Genomic DNA, 21,216 nt, shown 5'->3' with positions numbered 1-21,216 from the left:
ATATTTACATATGTTGTATTCTGAAAATGTATAACCGTTTTTTTAACAAACAAAAGTAGTTTTATTAGCCTCATCAGTTAAAAATAACAATCCTATCACAAAAAGAATATATTCGATTGGAATATTTTGAATATATTTGAATACTGGATGCAAAACTCATGATTCAAGAGAACGTCTATATAAAAACATGAGAGCTCGCGCACTCTTACACACGTGTTCTTTGATTGCAGATCTTGAAATCAAAGGTCATAGATCAACGTTTATATATTCTTACGGGATATGTAAGATGTTTGTATACGTAAGTTAAATAAGCTGAACGTGATCATTCCTCAGCTCGCTTTAGGCCACAGACACCCTCACATCAGAAATGTTTCGAGATAAACTTGTGTCACACACTAGTTTTCTTCACATGCTTTTATTAAACGGACTTTTCTTTAAAATGCTATTTTGATATCCTCAATAATATGAATTCATCGATACGAAGACATTTTATTTTAGTGAATTACCCTTAACAACATTCGATTTAAAAAAAAAAAAAAAACTGCTTGTAGATCAGCAAGGTATAAAAGGTTGATGACCTCTATTATGGAGGGGGACCTGGCATGGTCTATTAATAGACATTTTCGTGGTTATCAAGAAAACATTTAATACGGGAAGGAAAGCAGATTGCAGTTAAACGTTGCGCTGGCCCACAGGAACCCGTTGTAATGGTAGCCTATTTGAGTCTCTTAAATCATTTCAGTAAAAGGGTCTCACAAGCGCATTTCATTTGAATTATCACCAGAATAGCTGGAAGGAACAGTTGAATAGACGTCACTAAGTGGAGCTCCGCAACATACCGCAGCGAACATAATCCAAAAGCAAGCGTTCGACAGGTGAGGAAGCGGAAATAATCGTTGAAAGCCTGGTGCTCAGTGTAAACTGAATAACAAAAGCATAAGAGAGAGAAATGATGTCAATCAAACTAGAAACCCAGCTTGCAAATACCCTACGTACACATAATAGAAGAATCCCAAGTATCATCGTCAAAGGCTAAGACTCTTCACTCGTTAAAACCGCAAGGGAGGTGGGGGGGGGGATGTAGTGCCGTATAATAAAAACCATGTTCTGGTAGTATTCCTGTACATTAATTCGGTTTGATCTGGAAATTCTGGGAGATTCATTTACACTTTTTGTGTGGGATTATATATTTTTTTTTCCTCTAATTTTATGCATATCCTCTATGCATCATAAAGAGCCAATAAATGCTCAACCAATCAGGAAGTATCTCAAATGTTTTCTTTATTTTTAAAATGTTTTCTTGCTGAATTATCCGTGTGAAAATGACCACTCTGCTGGTTACATGAAGAAGAGTCGTTTGCAGTAATTCGAGCTGTGAGATGAAGTGTAGCAAGTACACAAATCGAAGGCCTTTCCGCAAAATATCATAGAGAAAGAAAGCATTAGTTTCTTTCTCGGCGAAATTAGTAGGAGTGCATCATCATACTTTCGAAAACTGCCAAACAAGTAGCTATTCAAAGATGGATAGCACAATACATCTCGCACGGCCGAGCATAGGCAAAACCATTTAGACAACTGTAATCACCATTTACATCGGAAAGAATACCTTCAAGAGATACTGTCTTTCACGTTGGCGAAGAAATTTAGATCCACTCCCCTACTACGAGACGGAGAGCAAAAAAAAAAAAAAAAGTTTGTAACAGAAAAGCACAACTGTCCTCTGTCAAGTACCAGTTCGAATCACAATCTTCAGCTAAAAAAAGAAATGCTCCCACAGGGGAGCATTTCCACAGGGGCACTCCTAAACTGAAGCAGGCAAAATAGCCGTAATTATAATAGAAATGCTCCCACTTTTCTGGAATTTACAAGCAAAAGCGATTTGGAGTCAAGGGTGATGTCACTTGGTGTGTCACTGCATGACCGCTTGTCTCCGTATTGCAGATCAAACTGAGGCGCCACTCCACAAGCTATATGAGGTCATACCTTTCACCGTTTAATCATCACCTGTTAACGTCATCACTCAAAAAGGATGTTAATTCTGATAGCGATCACAAACAGAAAGAATACGTAGTTACCGCCCGAAATTTTTTTTTTCCCCTGCATTATTCCAAAAACCTAAATGCCCCATCAAGAAAAAGGAGAAGAAGCGGGAAATTATATTGAGAAACGGTGCACTTGAACTGTCGTGCGCATTCTAATTTTAAGAAATATAGGAATATTATCTGATTCCACTCTGGTAAATATTTCCAGTCAGTCACAGTCTAATTTGATACATCCTTAAAGTTAGACTGTGACTGATTGGAAATACATTTTATCATACCAGAGTAGGTTCAGATAATATTCCTAATGTATTTCTTAAAATTATCAGAAAATGTCCTTATTAGTGTGTGTGTGTGTGTGTGTGTGTGTGTGTGTGTGTGTGTGTGTGTGTGTGTGTGTGTGTGTGTGTGTGTGTGTGTGAAATTTAAGAATAAGTCCATCTTTCCATATTTTCCGATACTTCTGGGAAAGTGGACTCGTTCTTAACCTACGTGGTGCTTGCGTGAGAAATCGAGTCTTTTTAATATATTCACTAATAAGAACGACATTTCCTGATAATTTTATACGTGTCACAGAAACATCAACCGTCATAATGTAGACTAAATCTATCTCGAAAAAGTATGAGTTTCCATATTAACTTCTTTTGAATGAAGAAAAGTTTAAAACAAAATTTCGGCATATATGTTTGGTAACCTACCAAATATATACAGCGTTCTTGGCGATTTCTATCGGCCGATAATAATAAAATCGGGACAGTATGCAAAATACATTAATTCACGAAGATTTTCAAAATTTTTGATAACATTGTAATAATAAATTCTGAATAGACAACACCGGTTGAACATATATAAAAACTGAACCAATCACATGCAATTTTATTAAGCACATCCGTTTACATAGAGAATAAGTATACGATAACGGTTCTTGGTTTTTCACATCTAAAAGAAAATGAGTCGGGCATGGACGAATACCATATGCACTTACGGTGATCTCTCCCCCCCCCCCTTCTACCTACCCACAGAAAATTACTAAATGTAATTTGCTGCAAAGTTTTAAAGAGCATATTTGGAAGCTTCTTCCTTATTCAGTTATTCCATAAGAAAAGAAAATCGAGCTTGGCAGTTATCTTATGAAAACTCACCATTTACAGTCCGCTTTGGTTTGCATGCTGCAATAAACGTTTTTCTTTTACTAACATGTGAAGAGTTATTAACTCACCAGTGAATGGGCATCGTTGTCGACGTCAGTGTAGGTGACATGTCGCCTAGGAAGACCCACGGATGACGGGGGGCTGTGACTATCTTCTTCACTGTCAGGATGCCTATAGAAAGTAAAGCTGCATAAATCACAGGTAACCACTACGTCATATTTCATCAATACTTCTTAATAGCAACAGTTAAAAAACGGCAGTTTTCATATTAAAAAAGCACTTAATGCTTCCTCCACTCGTAGGAACTTATTCTTTCCCACGTATTTAGCACTCCATTCCGGAGTAACTTTTAATTTCCAGTTAGTGAATAGCACAGAGCATGATGCAATTATTCAATACGATTCCAGGCGAAAATGAAATGAAGCAGAACTTCAAAACTCCCGTGAAACATTATGGCTCACGCAAGATCTCTAATTGTATTGCGCACGGCCACTAGCTACAGTTAAGAAACGATGGAAATGGGTCATCGAAACAGGTTTAAACCTTTGTAACCTACAAATATGTGTGCTTGAAAGCTGAGCTATACATTTCTTCAGATTAAAAAGAAAACATTTTAAAAGCAACAAATCGTGTGCTCATAAAAAAACAACACAATTTAGAGAATTGCAGCTATAAATATACCGATCTGGAAAAATTAGAGAAGCTGAAAAAAAAAACGCTGGAAATATACGATTGTTTTCCTCGTAGTGAATATTAAGGAAGTGTTTGTACCACGGTTATGGGATGGCAGAACTTCCTCTTTCCTTCCAATACTTAAGGCAGTAGTTGCACACTTCACACTCCTAGTCATATTCTTGTAAATGCTGAGATAGAAGCACTGAACGAGGGCGCGCGCGTGTGTGTGTGTGTGTATGGGTCCGTAGATCTGAATCATGCACTATAAGGATGTATCTCAATGTTAAAATATTCGTATACTAGAATAATAGTACAGAGATTTATGCTGCCAAATTACCAATTGTAACTTGACGCAACCCTAGTTCAAGTGCTGGAGGAAACAAAAGAAAAAAATATACAACTTAATTCGTTTTATTATTATTATTATTAATCTCTTGAATACATCACTCGTGGTGTGTGGAGAGAGGAAGGCAGGAGGCACAAAGTCCATTCTTCCTAAGAAGAAAGGTCTAAGTTCTGGGACAGGTTATTCAAATGCATCACTGATCTGTAATCTAGATCTTGGTAACTAATGAAGTCATAACTTCAAGAAGGATACCAACTACAGACTGAGACTCAAGGCCTTCATCAACCTACATTATATGTGCGTGTTTTGACTTATAATAGTTCAAGGGCTGACTCAAAGATGACGATTTAGGTACTGTTGGTATTTTTACATATACAAACGGTTCTAACCGTAATATTGACTATATCATACCAAACTGCTAATATTATTCTATTGCCACTCTATGTTCCAAAATATCACGCAAAATAGCGGAAATAATATATACTAACTTTTATTAATAAAACATTAATACAACGAAGAATTGATATTCTGATAATAAATTAGTGTAACTTCGGCCATTGTGATGTATACCTAAAAACGCAACCTCCTTAAAATGGGAAAGTACTTGTTTGGAATTACGGCCGAAGCGGCCAAGGCAGACCTTATATAGACACTGCGTGTAATCCTGTAATCGGTTTGCCTGTTTTGCAGAATAAAAATCGCGAGTTTCCGGCGAACTCTCTCATCTCTGTATGAAACCATCTAACTCGTATTTAGAAGAAAAAAAACCTTATAAAGGTTCATCGTATTCTGTACTGGATTCGAAAGAATCTACTATTAGATTCGAACAGGGGTGACTCGTGCATAGGTACTGCAGCACACCCCCAATTTTTCTCGATATATAAATATATTTATTAATTTATTTATATTTGCTTGTAATATTTAATTTTATCATCAACAATCCTATACAATTCTCTTATTTTGTATAAAAAATAATAAAAATCAATCTTGTAACACTTAGGAGGGCGAAGGACGCTAGCGGCACTGTGTTTATCACAGTGTCATATTGCTACGCGCGCAAGCGTATGCACGTCATAGTGAGATGCAAGCTATTAGCGTGATGCGGCACTGTCCGTCGCGCAGTTCCACTGTTGTTTATATGCAGTTTGCGCCAGTAGTAGAGTGTTTTCGTAGTGCTTATCGTGTTTACTCCTTCTCTTTAAATATTTAGACATTACAATTAAAGGATTTAATTGCAATGTACAAAACTTGTAAATCCATTCCTTTATTTACAATTAAAGGAATGGATTTTATTTTTAAGTAATTTTGAATTATACCAAACTGTATATTTTTATCGATAACAAACAATATTTTTTCATGTTTGATTTTTTTTTAAATTTTTACCATAATTTTGATATTTTATCCAAACACGTATACACTGTACTTACAGTGTGCATGTATATTTCGAAAGTTGCAGCACCCCCACGATTTCAAGCCACGAGCCGCCACTGGATTCGAATTAGAACGAAATGAAAATTGAGTTTCAGATCTGAGTTCATACTCAGCTAACATTGTTATAAAAGCGAAAAATGGAGGCCAATCTTAATCTCCCCAAGTTCCACTGAAAGCTTATTCCATCGGAAAGACGATTGGGAACTACGAAAATTCTTAGTTCATAATCATCACGAATAACTAAAACATGAATGATGTTACAATCGAAGACGCACGATGCAAAAGTGGGGATCTGAGAGTTAAAATTCCCCTTCTCGAAATTCGCAAATTAAAAAAATAAATAAAAAATTTTAAAAAAATGAAGATGAGAGAACTATACACATTTTGCAACTGAATTTTTTTTTTTTCCTGTTCTTTGAAGAGGGTTAGAAAAATTTCAATTTTATTAAATAATTGACTAACCACAATACAATTAACTTCGGTTACAATGGACTGCTCAAGTTTACCTTCAAATGTGACAAAACAAATAAATAAAAATTGCCCTCGACTCGCCCAGAACAATAATGTGCTATAGGGCACATTAATGTGCACATCAAAATTACAGTTGTGATTCTACTTCACATGGGTAATAATACAGAGTACGAAATAAATCATTTCTTGATTTTGCTCAACTTCTATGAACTCTGGAGGAAGCAGAGATCGGATTGTTGGGAATATAGTCGAAGAGACTGAGGCTACGAGGCCAGTGTATTATGCTGGTTAACTGCGTGCGCTATTTTGGGAATGAAACTGCCGAGGTTGGAAAATCTCGTCATGTTCATTTGAGAACGGCTATCTGGCGTCAGTTGAAAATCCCTTATAAAGCGTCTTCGGATCCTAGTCGAAATTCAACTCAGGTCAGTTGTTATGTGCTCTTGTTTTTGAACGAAACCCATTATCCGAATAGGCCACGAAGATCATTTTGAACTAGTGATTTGTTTTAACATTAATGATACTCCATCGGGATACAAATGAAATGAGATTTTCATTGAGATTTTTCAGAGAAAAATCGGGTTTTTGTTGGTTAAAAAAATTATCCGCAATGCATGCAATGGTCTTAAGAATTAATAAATGAAAAAATAAATGATCAAAGTTACTTACCAAAGTAATTTACCTATGATAATGTAAGAAAAACCCTATCAACTAAGCTTCAGAAGTTATATATAGAATAGTATTTTGACAAACAGCTAATAAACCAGGTTTCAGATTCCTTTGTCGACATCCAAATTTGTCCAATTCTCAGAAATTGCAGAATATTGTTGACAAAATGACTAATGTCAAATTTAAGAAAACAGGTTTCTGGAAGATTAACACTGACGCTCCTCGCTTATCTTATAAATTTTAAACTCCGAACGGCCTAGGAGATAAAAAAGTAAATAAATAAAAATAAACAGGAATGTTATCATCCCACTTTATCATTGGTGTGGTCACCTGGTGGCTAATTAAACGAGCTTGCAGGTTGAGGTTTTTTTAAAAACCACGAACATTAGTTTTGTTAATTCCACGGCTGAAAAATTAAAAAGGTATTTTTAATTAGGTGGCTCAACAAATCAGCCTTCCGACTCCAAAATGAAGTAATGTGTAAACTATGATAAGCAAGCCATCGAAATTGAGAACTTGTAATAGACGTTAAGCATAATTGGTCGGCAGAATATTGGAAAGCAGATCACGTATATCAAGAAAGTTGGGACTCCATAAGAGGAAAAAATATACTGAGAAGTACAGCACGTTAAGATAATGATGCGAAAGTATTCTCTTTTTAAGCTAAAAATGAGTTGCCCATTTCTTTCACTGTCAGTTATGTTTTCTGGTCAGTAAAAATGCCTTCTAGTGTGATTTCTAATATATAGAAATCACATATATAGTAATAAAAAAATCAACCTCGGGATTCCGCAAGGAGATAGCTATTTTTTTCCTATTTAAAAAGTTGTTCCCAATGTCACTGTTAGCCATTAAAAGCTTGCGATTTCTGCAGCAGGTAAATGTCAGAAATAATTGAAACGGTCATTTCAATTTGAAAGAAAAAAAAAAATAAATAAATGATTAAAACTAACCGTCAACCGTTTTACTCCTTCCCTGAAAACTGTTCAAACAATATCGAAGTAACCACTATACAAGTCTTGTTACCTTTGGAATAATCAACACTATTATCAAAAATTACAATAGAAGATTGTGTAAATTTCTTCTTTCTATTTACATACAGTGTTGCTGCTTACTATAGGATTAAAGCAAGTTAAACTCCAATATTGTCGAAGATTTCTTTCAATACTGTACTTGCTTTCTTGACAAGACATTCTCTTATTAAGGAGCTTCCAGAATGTTATAAATATATTTTCGATGGGTGTTGCCATTACTGAAAGTGTGAACATTGTTTTGTGACCACCTTTGTAACCAAAAATACGACAAATATATAAATATGCATTTTCATCAGAAATTGCATCACTGGTGCACTTAGGCATTTCCTCGCTAAGTTGGTATAACTTTTAAAATTAAAATTTTTGTGCTTTATCTGCTAATGTATCATTCCAGCGGTAACAAGGATTCATAAGGAATAAACCGACAAAAGAATATTAAGTGCTGTGCACTGGTCATGATTTTGATCCCGTGTCCTTGGAGTTATTTTTTTTTTTCGTTTTTAAGGACAAAAGAATGAAACGTTTGGATGAACTTCCTAAATAAGCGCTCTCTAACATGCTTTTACTGTTTATTTATTCATGCTGTTCATCTTTTTGTTCTATAATCAGCAACATAATCCTAAAATATTGATATGTACAAATATGCATTATTTTCGATGATTTTTATTATGATCTATTAAGGTCACTGACTATGACTGAATCAACCTTTCATTACCTTAGAAAGTCACGACAATCATTCCCAGGGCCAGTGCAATAAGTACAAATAAGAAAATCCATCAAGTTGACCATAAAGAGATACGGCAGGAATATGCGTCACCATCTATGTAGGCCAAAATGTAACCCGACCTCTGCTCTGCCAAATCGAAGCTGCTGAGCGTATAGTAATACAGAATGAGAACTCGATTGCACTTTTAGCGAGCTTTGTCCACAGCTTAAACAAGGCCCAGTCGTAGGCAGCTGCTTAAATCGACAGAGGGGAAAATGACATGGTTAGTCTGCAGCGATGCGTTCAGCTGGAGGAAAGAGGGTCACGCAGTCATTGGGTCTAAAATGCTAGCTGGCGCATAGGCAACGAAGATTATATGAGTAAGTAACTGCCGAAAATGACCCCTAATTATTTATCGACTAGTGAAAGACAGGAGAACTATCTGCGCTTTTGTCTCTCTCTCTGAGAACAACAGACGGAGTGGCTGTATCAGCAGCGGAAAGAACTACTAAATGAAATCGCTGCTCATCACCAAAAGGGAAGTCAAACTGGGATTCTTTTAGTTAAAATACTTTATGACTGGAATCAAAATGAGAGTACGAAATTATTTCTAGTACATTATAATAGACGACCAAGAAGGAGGACGAAAATTCCAAGTGGGCAGTTTGTTGGAGCAAAAAATCACAGCTAGGGTCGTGGGAAGAACAAGTTATTATACGCTATAATAAGAAATACCTGCTAGAAATAATGGTTGTGGTTATTTGTGATCCCGAAGGACAAAGAATCACGTGTATTTTAATGCGTAAAAATATACGCTGTGAAAATCTAGTTGACGAGTTCACTTACGAAAGGTTGTAGCGTGGTGTCATTAGTACCATGGACGACGTGCGGGTTAGATAATTAGGAACCACTGCTCTAGAAACCGAACACGAAACTTTTTCATGCCACTTCAAGCCTTCAGTAAGCAGACTGATGGTCTCACGCAGGCAATGAAATTCATTTAAAACCGGTTGGAGAGCAGTACCATCCCCCATCGGTCGACCACGCCGGAAGAAAGCTAAAAATACATTTTGGAAAATGTATTTTAGAAATGAAGGTGTTAAATCAAATTAAAGAAATGCATGCCGATAAGAAAATAATATTCGGTAGAAAAACAACAGTTTGATATCTGTACTTTATATATGAACATTTTTTATTAATTCCTGATAATAATGCTTAGTCGGAAACCGACTTACGATACAAGGTCTGACTTTCGGTTTTATATATACTTGTGTGCGTGTAATTTCATCCTACTTCCTTTTTTTATGATCAAACGATAAGTCGCATTGTAATGAAGCGAGCAAAAACAAAATAAACAAGAACGGACTTGCTAATCTACACACACAATTGAAATTTCAGCTATTTAGCAGTTTTCTGATTGTCGCATCTCCAACATATTGAAAATATGCCAATGAAAGTATTTTGAAATGACTTGCATAATGACAATATCTTCAGAAAACATTGAGAATATTTTTGAGTATAATATTTTGAGCAGACAAATAAAAGCAAAGCTGGCAAGATGAGTAGCCAGCTGAATATATTTATATGGAATAAGAGCGAAATGAGTCAAAACGCCAAAGTAGCAGTATACAAGACAGTGTTTAAACCAGTTTTAAGTTATTCATCTGACAGTTGGGTTAGAAATGAAGCACTTGATCAAAGAATAGAAACTACAGATAATGAGGGTTGTGAGAAATTAGAAAGGAACCTGACACTATTAGTATTCAAGAATGTGTAAGCAGAGCTAATCTAAGGTGGTATGGCCACTTAAATTTAAATAGAATAGGTAAGGAAAGGTTAACAAAAGAAGTTTGATGCCAAGATGACAGGAAAGAGACCAGGGGAAGACCAAGGTGAATTGATTCGGTTAGAACCGCTTTAGAAGTGGAATGTTAGATATGACAATATTGGAGTGCTCACAAGTAATGGATTAATTTCGATGAAGAAGTTAAATTATTTTGTAATGTTTTGTTCACTTTTTTCTTTATGTTCAGAATGCCTTACAGAATTTCTCGCAAGCTAAATAGTCGAAATCTGGAACCACCACCTGACGTACATTTTTAAGATAATAAAAAAAAATATACATAATAAAGGTGAGGGGAAATAATCTAGAGACCAAGTACAAGCACTTCCTCTTTCAGCACTGTTAAGATTTTTGAGCGATTTGACCTGCCCAACCCAATTATTTTTCCCATAGTAAGGTTAAGGGAGTTGGATGAGTGTGTGGTTGGGGGGCTTTGTCTTAATTCAATCCATTACTGTAAATTTTCGAAAATTTTAGGTGCTTGATGCTTAAATTTGAGCGCACACGCACACACACACACACACACACACATATATATATATATATATATATATATATATATATATATATATATATATATATATATATGATATCAGTACGTTAGATACATAAACGAACTACTGATATAATCACCAGAACAGGATACAAGTTTGTAGAAGTTAATTACGTCAAAATATATTCAGAAAAATATTCTCGTTTATGATGATAACTGACATTGCGCTAAAAGCACATCGTAAATAATAATTTACATCATCGCCTGAATGATTTTGATATTCATCACGTCTACGTCAAAAGCTTCATTACTAGAATAAAATAAACAAGAAATGAAAGCATCGATTAAATTTCAAAGCGACATTTGATGTAACATATGCTGCGGATATTGGAATGGAGGAACTCAAATCGTGGTCAGTAGTGAATTCTGCATATTACAGAAAACAAAATCAAGAAGGGGAAACATGAGATGAATTTTTTTTTTTTTTTTTTTTTAATGGCGAATCCACCCACTAAAGGTTGCGACCTATCGAATTAGTCCTGTATGCGGCTTACAAGCTAGATAATCCAAAAAGTGTGCTTTTCTAGTATTTCAACGGTCTCAACACCGGGTGATAAAGTCATTAATAGAAACGCTATGTTCTACAATCAGAACTTATGGCATACATGAATCATTTGTTAATCTTTCTTAAAAAATTGACTTTAAAACTGCTTCAACTCTCATTAAAATATTTTTAATGAAAAGACAAGCAACCAATGTAGATCACATGCGGATCTAGAACGACGGGCATTTTTTGTTGTCATTAATGGAGTTAACGCCTTCTTTCCCTTCTGTTGAGACTGTTACATTCCATGATAAATCTTGCTATTAAAATTAAGTCGTAAATTTGAACCGACTCTAATCTTGAGATAATAATGAGTGGTTTACGACCAGGTGATATCTATTCCCAATTATACGTAACATGCGTTACATTTCCTCGAACTCCGTGCTTTACGAAAGCCCACACAGCTAGATTAGGATTTTTTTTTTTTTTTTTTTTTGCATGCAACGTGTTACAATCCTCTTTGGTTGCTCCAGATTAAGCACTCAAAATGCTCACCACGAAAATGTAGAGTAGGAGGGCGGAAAATAGTGTAATTAAACTGGGAAATAATGCATAGATCTGGCTTGCTTACTAATTTTGTGGACAATATCAGAGAGCCCATTCAACAACCTGTTAAAACCACGCCCTGTTGTTTTCCATGTCCTTATTGATTCAAACAATAAAACAGTAATTTTGTTGTTATAGTGTAATATGAAAATTGGACTGTCTTCCTTCCCCCAGACGAGTCCTGGTTCTCTGTCCAAATATAAACTGTGCGCGTAGCTGGCAAATTACGATCTAGGTCACCTGGAATGTACGTTTTTCAGCGTCGCTGTAGCGCAGTCGGAAAGATGTTACAACACACGTCTCTCTTGTTGGAAATATTCGAATCTAAATGACGTACAATTATAAGGCCTTAAATTAAAGATGGCAAGAAATTATATTCTTAACGAGACGAAAGTGTGTTAGCCAGTCTCATGCATGGGCGATTTTCTCCAATTTTGGTTTTTTTTCCCTTCTTCTCCTGCAAAGCAAACAAAGAGAACGCATGTGGTAAAGACCAAAATACGACAGATCGTTCGGTCATTTCTACGATGAGCCACAGAACTCCATGGAGGTGTCTAGCCCTAATAATGACTTATCACTGAATAGGCTGGCAAAAGTTTCAGACTCTCATTTATTTATCGCGGATCGATTTCTAATCATCTTTCATGAAGTTCCACCGGCTTAACAAACAGCAGCAATTTATGCAGAGCTGAACTTAAATGGTTTGTCTTAAACCGAGACTGTCACCTGATGACGTCCAATTAAAAAAAAAAAAAAGGCAATGATCTTTAGAAAGCTCGAGGTATTACACAAGAGGTATCTTGAGATGGTCATTGCTTTACCTATCAGATAGGTTTTAATTATACGAAATCAGCAATAATAAGGATACAAAGTCCTTCCCCAAAGCAAAACGCTTTCAAGAGATTCATTGGTCTTATTATGCTCTCTAGCGCAACATTCCTTCTTGAACTTCACAGATGTCCTCCTGGGGAGTTCCTCCATGTGGCTGATCAGTCAGTTTTAACCGCGTGCGGCAAAATTAAAGAAAAATTACACCAGAGACGGATAACTTATAAAGTCTCGATCACGTTAAAATTTTAAAAGTTTCGAGAGTGCAAGTATTAAGCAGGTCTGGAGAGCGAAGATGCTGGCCGAGTGGACAGAACCTTCACTCATCAGCGAGGTATGGATTCGATTTCACAAGGAGGGAGCATGACTGTGTGTGAATGTTTTTGGGTTACAGACGATTTTCATATCTTGGTATAAGATCAGCCTACTTACTGGACACCTGAAGTGCCTTCAGAAATTACCATTTAGGGATTCCAGATTTGTTAACGCTTCTTCTGTTCACTATATGGTTCAACATTACGCGATAATGAATCTTATCTCATGATACTCTGATTTTACCGAATAAGATGTTTTGATTTTACCTTGATTTTAATTTAATTGTTCAAACTTTTGTAATAGCGGTCATCTGTGGAGATTTTAATGTTCATAACTCCTTTTCCAACTACACCAAACATGGTGACAGCAACTGCCAAGGTATTTGCTACCACCAATGACCTCATGCAAACTAAACATTGTCTACCAGAATACCCCGTAACTATAATCACTCTCCAAACACACCTGATCTCTTGACTCATCAATGATCGCTCTAAGTATACTGTGTGTGTGCTGCTAGTCCTCTGGGCAATTCAGAGCTCAATCTAACGTTGCTTTTTCCCCCTTCTTCTGAAGAAACATTCACACAAATATCTCAACCCACTTTCTTGGTTGAATTGTTGTTTCCAGTCTTCTGATCTAAAATTTGCACAGAACACATCACTGAAACAGTTCTTATTAAGTATCCATTTTAAATTCTCGTTCCTCACCCAAGCCTTTGTTTTCCAAGAAGGTGTGCTGAAAAATATGTAGGGGAATAATCAAACATATCACATATGGATTTCTTCTCCGTCTTCTTTTCCTGTTTACCTAAACAAAAACCCAAAAGAGTTGTCGCAATTTATCAACACGTCTAAAAGCAGGAAACTGGCTTGAATGGTAGAATATGCCTTCTGGTTCCTTGCCAAAGCTATTGGCCATAACATTGTCCAACCAGTCTTCTACCGATTTTGCACTAAGTTACTTCTATATCATCATTTCTTTACGTAAATTGTTCTCTTGAACGCGTACGTTTCCTCCATTTTAATCCTGATCTTAGTAAATTCCACTTACCATTCAATGTTCCCTTTGATTTTTCGCTAAAAAAGAGATCTTCGGTTCTCCGATGACTTATCTGTTCTAAAAGTTTGTGCTTCACAACTGACTTCTGTTTTGCCTCACTCTTTGATTCTGTTCGATTGTAATGGTATACATCCTGAAAAACTGGCAAACTAGCCAGAATAACACACGTAATTAACAGACATAACTTGCCTCACAGCTTTATTTGCTTTGGTTAAGTATGTTGATTAAAGGTGTCGTGGTGGATCATTATCCTCACCGTTTGCAGTGAATGCTAATGAAACACAGAATCTGTTAGTTCAATTTTTTTTTTTTTAATATATCAACAACATTCTGCAGTTAACTGCAAATCCAATCAGCAGTTCCGTTTTCATTTTCTTCCGATACAGAAAAGAAAAGTGTTTTGTTGTCACTTGGCTTCAGACACAATCGCTGCATGGTGCAAAATGAGTACAGGAAGCATATTGTGATTCATTTAATTCTTAATATTTTTTCCAAAAATTTAAAATTCGAGATAAGAAGAAAAACGAATATGATACAGTCCTCAAGATGGCTGTCTTCGTTACACATGGGCGATGATTCGTGTGAATAAAACAGCAACACAATCGATGCTGGGACGTTTACATTAAGTGTGAGCTTGTTACGAATAAAATCATTATGTTTCAGTGGATTATCCACGCTCACATGCACAGTAAATCTATGGCTTAACTCTTCTCCCGGAATACATTGAAGATATTAATAAGATAAACCGAACTCGCTTCATGATTGTTTAGGCCATCGTGACTTTGACTGCCCCTCCTTCGCATAAGCTCTTATTTGTCACCAGTAAAACTTCCCGGAATTAAAAGAAGTTCCAAACGGATGTCAGTCTTAGAAGTAATTTGATTAATACGAACGTGCTAGATAATATTTCTGACGCTGGAAGAGACACAAAGCAGTCGTGTTCGACAAATGTGCTCATTCATGGATATGAAGCTACAATTTCGTAACGGATTTCATTAATGAAAAATGTGGCATGCTAGTGATGAAAGAGCAACTTCATTGTTTAAAAAAACAAATAATAATCTTTTACTATATTCGGAATGAATGTTTTGATGTAAAAATGGTGTACTACAAATAATATCTACTTGTACTCTCAACGAAAGAGAAACAGAATATAGAGAATTGCTCTCAGTCTTAGTGAACAGTGTCTATTGTTACGTCATGATTATCAAGCAAAGTCTGCATTCACGAAAATGCGTGACGAAAAGCACGAGCAGTGGTGTGTGAGATCATTAATTAGTCGATAAGAGTAGAAAGATTGCTATCGAAAGTGAGTTGTATAGGCGAAGAGGCGGTGCATGAAGCACTTTGTCAACAGGATGGTGTAATTAGTGGCCTCTAGTGTTTCAGGAGCTCTCGCATCATCCGAGCCACTCGAATCAAGATTTCTTCAGCCCAAAATGATGTCAAAGAGAAGTATAAATGCTACTAATCTGTGTACAGTTTTACTCACGTAACTAAGTATTCTTATCTAGAAGGGGCTAGCATGAAAGTGGTATCAAGACAGAAGTTATTTGATGTGGAAATGAGAGATATAACGAAAGTAAAATATTATCAGTAGCATTAAAGAGCCCGAACCTCTTGACCTGTTATTTGAGCCTTTCGCACTAAGCATGTTTTACTATTAACGCCCAATGATAGAATTCCACGTCGGAATGCCTCACTCCATTCTGACGTGATCCGATTCTGCTATAAACGATTACGTCAGTTATTAGCAGTGGAACGAGGATAAATTAAAATGAAAACAATTTATTTATAGAAGGGGATAAATCGTTCTCGATTTATTTAAATCTAAGACGGTTTATGCCTTTCTAAGCAGAAAAATCTGATCGCAGGCACTTCTACAGGTATGATGCAAAGAGCGTCTTCTGTTATAACGTCAACAGTGAACTTTAAACCAAGTCAATGTAACGAGTCATTGACTGCTCCTATTACAAATATCGTTAGCGCCAAAACTCGACCTAGGTAACGTCGGTTCTACGTTGAATATTATCGATCCGCCACTTTAACCTGATAGTTATCGAACAGGACCCACGAAATTTGAAGCGCTAAATCCAATTAGGATAAGAAAACTAGTTCAATTCGCATCATTCTCGGTCTCTCCAAAATTCGGAATATTGCTGTTCCTGACACTGCTGACGAAATTCAGCAGGAAAGCACCTCCTCGGTAGAAGAGGAGGCGCCGCCTCCTACTTCAATCTCTACAGATTTCATCGTTCAAGAGTAACTTTATTCGAAATCTCTACCAAATTTCGAATAAAAGTGCCTTTTATGTTGCTTAGCTCTTGTTAGAATTTCAGCCACTCAAAAAAAGGTACAGAGGTGTTGGGGGGGAAGGAAATTGGATCCTTTACAGGTTGCATCGTTCAATCGATTTCGAGCATCCATATCGCAGTCAGCAATGACAATGCCTTTTGGTTGGATTCGAATTATGTCTAAGTAGCGAAGAATTTCTATAACTAAGAGCTTTTCGACTTCAGGTGAGTAATCCGTCCCCATACAGGTATACCATTTTTTTTTTCTTCTCTTGCAAAACAGGCCGACCCCCCCCCCCCAGGTTGCAATTAACAGAAATAATAATACGACTTCATTGTTAGTTGACCGGATAACTCAACTTAGTCGATTTCGATAATTTTTTGGGAAAAAAAATTCAGGTTTTTGATCCAAAGAAACAGGCCAAAAGAATGTGCACAATTTACATCCAATAACCCACTGGCCTCGCAGCTTACATTGCATCGGCCGGAAATCTAAACAACCCAACTCCCTACAGGAGCCGCATCGTCTTGTCGTTTTCGACCCAATTTGGATATCATTGTTTCTTACTTTGCCGAGAAACTGAGCTGAATTAGACTAAGATGAACAAGGAATTGTTGCCTTTTCTCGGACACCTGTTGAGGTCACTTTATTTAACCCTCTCTTCCTCTTTGACAGTGTTCGAATGACGGCGAGATTGCAAAGGAAAAAATGAAAATGCCTTCGACACTTTTAACCTAATTTCATCTAGGAAAATATAAACCTCCCACTTAAAAAAAAAAAAAAATTGAAGTGCAAGTGAAAAGCTGGCTGCAATTTAGAAGCAGCTACTTGACTGAAATTAGTGTTTTAATTGTGGAGATGTGAAGTCTCCTCTGAAATTCGAGCGAAACCATAACAGCAACAACAGTATTCATAGAAATGTCAGTAAACCAGCTGCTTCTGAATTGCATCTGGCCTCCTGCTTGGTCATCACTTTTTTTTTTAAATAAGAGATGTTCTTTTGATGAGGTTTTTATAATGAAAACTGCTTCTACTTTTTGATTTCTCTCTCATATTTATTTGTTATTTACCAACACAATCAGTAATTAACATTGCAGAAAAGAATAGCTTATATATAATCCAAGTCTTCTTTGTTCGTCCTTGATTCCGGTACTGAATATTTCTGTGTCGGTTTCGACTTCTCCTCCCACGGTACAACATTTTATTCGAGCTCAATTTTTATCTCGCCAACTGCTTCCCTCTTTTCTAATTTTCACCTGCTTATATCTCTGACATGACATTAGCTTTATCGTGTATTAAACTGATAAAATACGTTTTAAAATTGATACACCGAAATTATCTAACTGGTCGTAAGGAACTGGTCACCGTTGGTGATAAAATCTCAGTTATTTATCACCAAAACTTATAAGCGAAGGATAATTTTTTTATTCTTAAATGTAAAGGTAAAAACTCTGGTGTTAGAATATCAAGAGTTACCCATAATCACCGGATAAAAGTGATATTCCTCTGTTAACTATATTAAAAAAAATACAATAACATAATTGTAACTGGATAACCTCTAATTAGAGGAGGCAAAAGAGAACGCTAGATGCATGATCTCATTTCCCACGCTCAATGCTATCTAGATAAACTCAATTAGCACTAAACAGAAACTTGTTATAATACGGACTATAAAAAAATCTATCCAGAGAAGATCACATTCGTAAACACAACTAACATTCTGTCAGTCATTTTATTATTAGCTTCGATGTCATTTAAGAGTGTCTGAATATTAAAAAACAGCAACTAAACAATTACGAGAGTCGAAGTGGTTTGTTTAGAATCGTGGCAAGTAAGTCACTGAGAAGATGTCTCCTTTTTATAGCAAAGATATTCATTCTGTGAATGAAAAAATATCCACCTTATGTCGCAATTTTCCTTCGGATCAGCGCTTCCATAGCGCAGTCGTGAGGACCAAGTTGCTCTTCTGCTGAAAAACGTTTTTTCATCTACAAAACAGCCATGACACAATGGCCACAGAATTAAGAGACGTAAATATACTTGATTCATAGCCTTAAGTCATAATTCTAACTAACATCAACTTCCCTTTGGATTCTCAAGTTTCGTCCTGCATTATTATGCGCGCGCACACAATTGGATTTTTTATGCGATCTGCAGTGTGATGCTGCTTCTAAAAGGGAATGCGAATGAACCAAAATTAGGCATCGCCTGCGCAAGTGCTTTAGTAAACATTCTCTTTTTCTTTTTTCAGACGTAAATGGTCTGCAACAAAGATTTTTTTAAGTGATTATGTTGAAGTGTGAGTACCGAAAATGAATGCCTTCGCTAATGCCAATTCAGCCTTAGAATCGTCTTGAAAAGTAAGTAATCTGATAACAGACCGGTTTGCTTTAAGATATTAAGACGTGCATTACAAAAGCGTGTAATAATTTAAGAAATACATAAATAAAAATAAAAAAAAATTTGCAGTAAACTCCTACAATCGACATTGAAAACTAGGGCGTGTTATTTCAAACGACACTTTTTTTAATATTGATGGATTCTCTGGGGCTAGACAACAGTGAAGACATTTAAAAATGTTTAACTCCCAGCCTCATTCACTGAATCATCTTATAATTACTGCCTTGAAGTTTCAATCCTCCTTGCTTGTGTTGACACAGCATAAGGTATCAAATAACCCTATAAAAAGGGCGGAAGAGATACAAAAAAGTAAAATAAATGTTCGTGTGCTAAAAGATTTATACCGAAATCCTTCTGCGGAGTATTATATGATGCTCATCGGCAGACGTGACTCAGTACCAAATGGAATAATCCACTTATCAGAAAGGTTTTTAATTTTCTAAAAATGACTTGTTGAATGAAAATGGAGCCAAAGAAAATAGCGAATGCGAGTTCTTGTCTGGCGTAATGTCCTTTAAAGGGTGCTTCAAACTTTTGTTGTACACATAAAAGCTATAATAGAAGAATAAATATTGATTCTTACTTCAGTTCCACTAGAGGCACACTTGAGAACCTTGGACGACGGGGAATTACGGCCGGTAGAGGTGACGATGGCCGGGGACCCGCCCCGGAAATGCCCTGCTCTACTTCTAGCATCCTAGTAGAAGCCCCTAAGGAAAGAAAGAAAAAATACGATTCAATAATGCAACAGTGTTTCCGCATGGGGTCAGTCCGTTCATATCGTCTGTGTGAGGTCAAGGTCACATTGTAAAGATACTTTTAATAATGCTTCTTTTATGAACTCAAGTTACGTTCATATATACCAGACATAACTAATCCAAACATTTAAAAAAATTATAATGCAAAACGGATCCATAAAAAGTAATAAACTTATTATATTATCATTATTTTAAGAACTTCCTAAACATGTGGTTACGAAAGGCCAAGAGTTCATTAACAACAAACTATAATAACTTTGTTCATGATTAACTGTAAGGCTAAAAACTGGACTGATTTAAAGATGCCAAAGATCGTCGGGGTATATATATAAATACAGAAGAATTCTGAGTGTGGTAGCTCAGTTAATCCCTTCGAAAAATTTTAGTAGTGATTAAAAACCATTTCTTCAATAGTAAATTCCCTGTACCAGTTTCTTTCGTTCTATAAAGGAAGCTGGTACAGGGAAAACAATTGAATCATTATATAAAGATTTATGTAATATATGCAAGGCTGATCACAATATTTTCAATGCATTTTTAACTCTTCTTTCTCTGACAAAAACGATGAATTTTTGGCTTTTGAACTGTGTTTTTTTTATTATTGTTTTTTTTTTTTATTATTATTTTTATGGGCCTATTGAGCCCTGGTTTTTACCCTAAAAGATCCGTATAATTTATTATTTGAACGAATAAGTCCATGTTTTTAGTCTAGTAGGGAACTGCAAAATGTTGAGCCTGTCAACAAAATCTTAAACATGATGCGAGGGTTGACTTCACTTTCATCTATTCAGTTATCTTTAACTGAGTGGGAATTTGATCTCCTGTTATGCAACTACTTATTTAAAACGTGCAGAACTAAACACTTAAAATGAAATGCAGCAACAAGTGGGTATCTATGAATTGAACGCGACTGGTCTAAGCGTGTATATTGGAGTTTCTGTGGTTTTCGAAGATGAAAAAAATTCTGAACTATTAAATGAGATACTATATTACCATCTGTGGAACTATATTTGCATCTCAATTATAAAAGAAACTAACAAGCAGGTGCAATCATACGAGGCAGAGGTCAGAAAATTTTCGTACGTCAGATGAGCCAGTACTGCTCATTCATGAGCAGTTTTGTCAAAGCTGCAAAGAACATAATCTATGTTCTTTTGTCAAAGAACAGCACGTGTGCGCTTATGGAGATGAAACAATGAGCATACTCGATTCATCTGATTATTTTTCATGATCAGACTCGTCGTTTGTTGATGATGCTGAACTCTTCATCGTTCATCAACATGCAAAACCGAGAAAAACATTGCACGGATAAGGAATTTTGTCCATGAAAACATGTTACACTCATCAACATCCAGGTTGATGAGTGTAACATGTAAATGCATGTTTAATTCATGCTTTTCATTAGAATAACAGTCAAACCAGTTAAGGACACCAAGATCGTTTCAGAGCATTTTGACGGTGTCTAACGACAGCAATTCGTTCTTTTTTCTTTCTCTCTCCATGTGTATTGTATACGCAGGAATTTCTGACCAAACGCGATACGACTATAGAAT

The 21,216-nt window shown here is 36.1% G+C and overlaps 1 protein-coding gene across 1 annotated transcript in view; it reads right to left on the bottom strand.

Moving 5' to 3' along the window:
- The window catches only part of LOC150098275 (uncharacterized), a 253,295-nt gene that overhangs the window by 100,505 nt on the left and 131,574 nt on the right, over positions 1-21,216 (bottom strand). Inside the window, exons 2-3 of the mRNA XM_090406293.1 lie at positions 19,489-19,615; positions 3,259-3,361 (exon numbers count right to left, since the gene is read on the bottom strand). Coding sequence (XP_090262419.1) covers positions 3,259-3,361; positions 19,489-19,615 — 230 coding nt within the window. The remainder of the gene's footprint in view (positions 1-3,258; positions 3,362-19,488; positions 19,616-21,216) is intronic.

Source organism: Typopeltis vanoorti, chromosome 16 (assembly GCF_054136105.1).
Source record: "Typopeltis vanoorti isolate ZY-2024b chromosome 16, IOZ_Tvanoo_1.0, whole genome shotgun sequence".
NCBI classification, from domain to species: domain Eukaryota; kingdom Metazoa; phylum Arthropoda; class Arachnida; order Uropygi; family Thelyphonidae; genus Typopeltis; species Typopeltis vanoorti.
The sequence above is the reverse complement of the archived record's forward strand: the minus strand, read 5'-3'. Positions and strand labels throughout refer to the sequence as shown.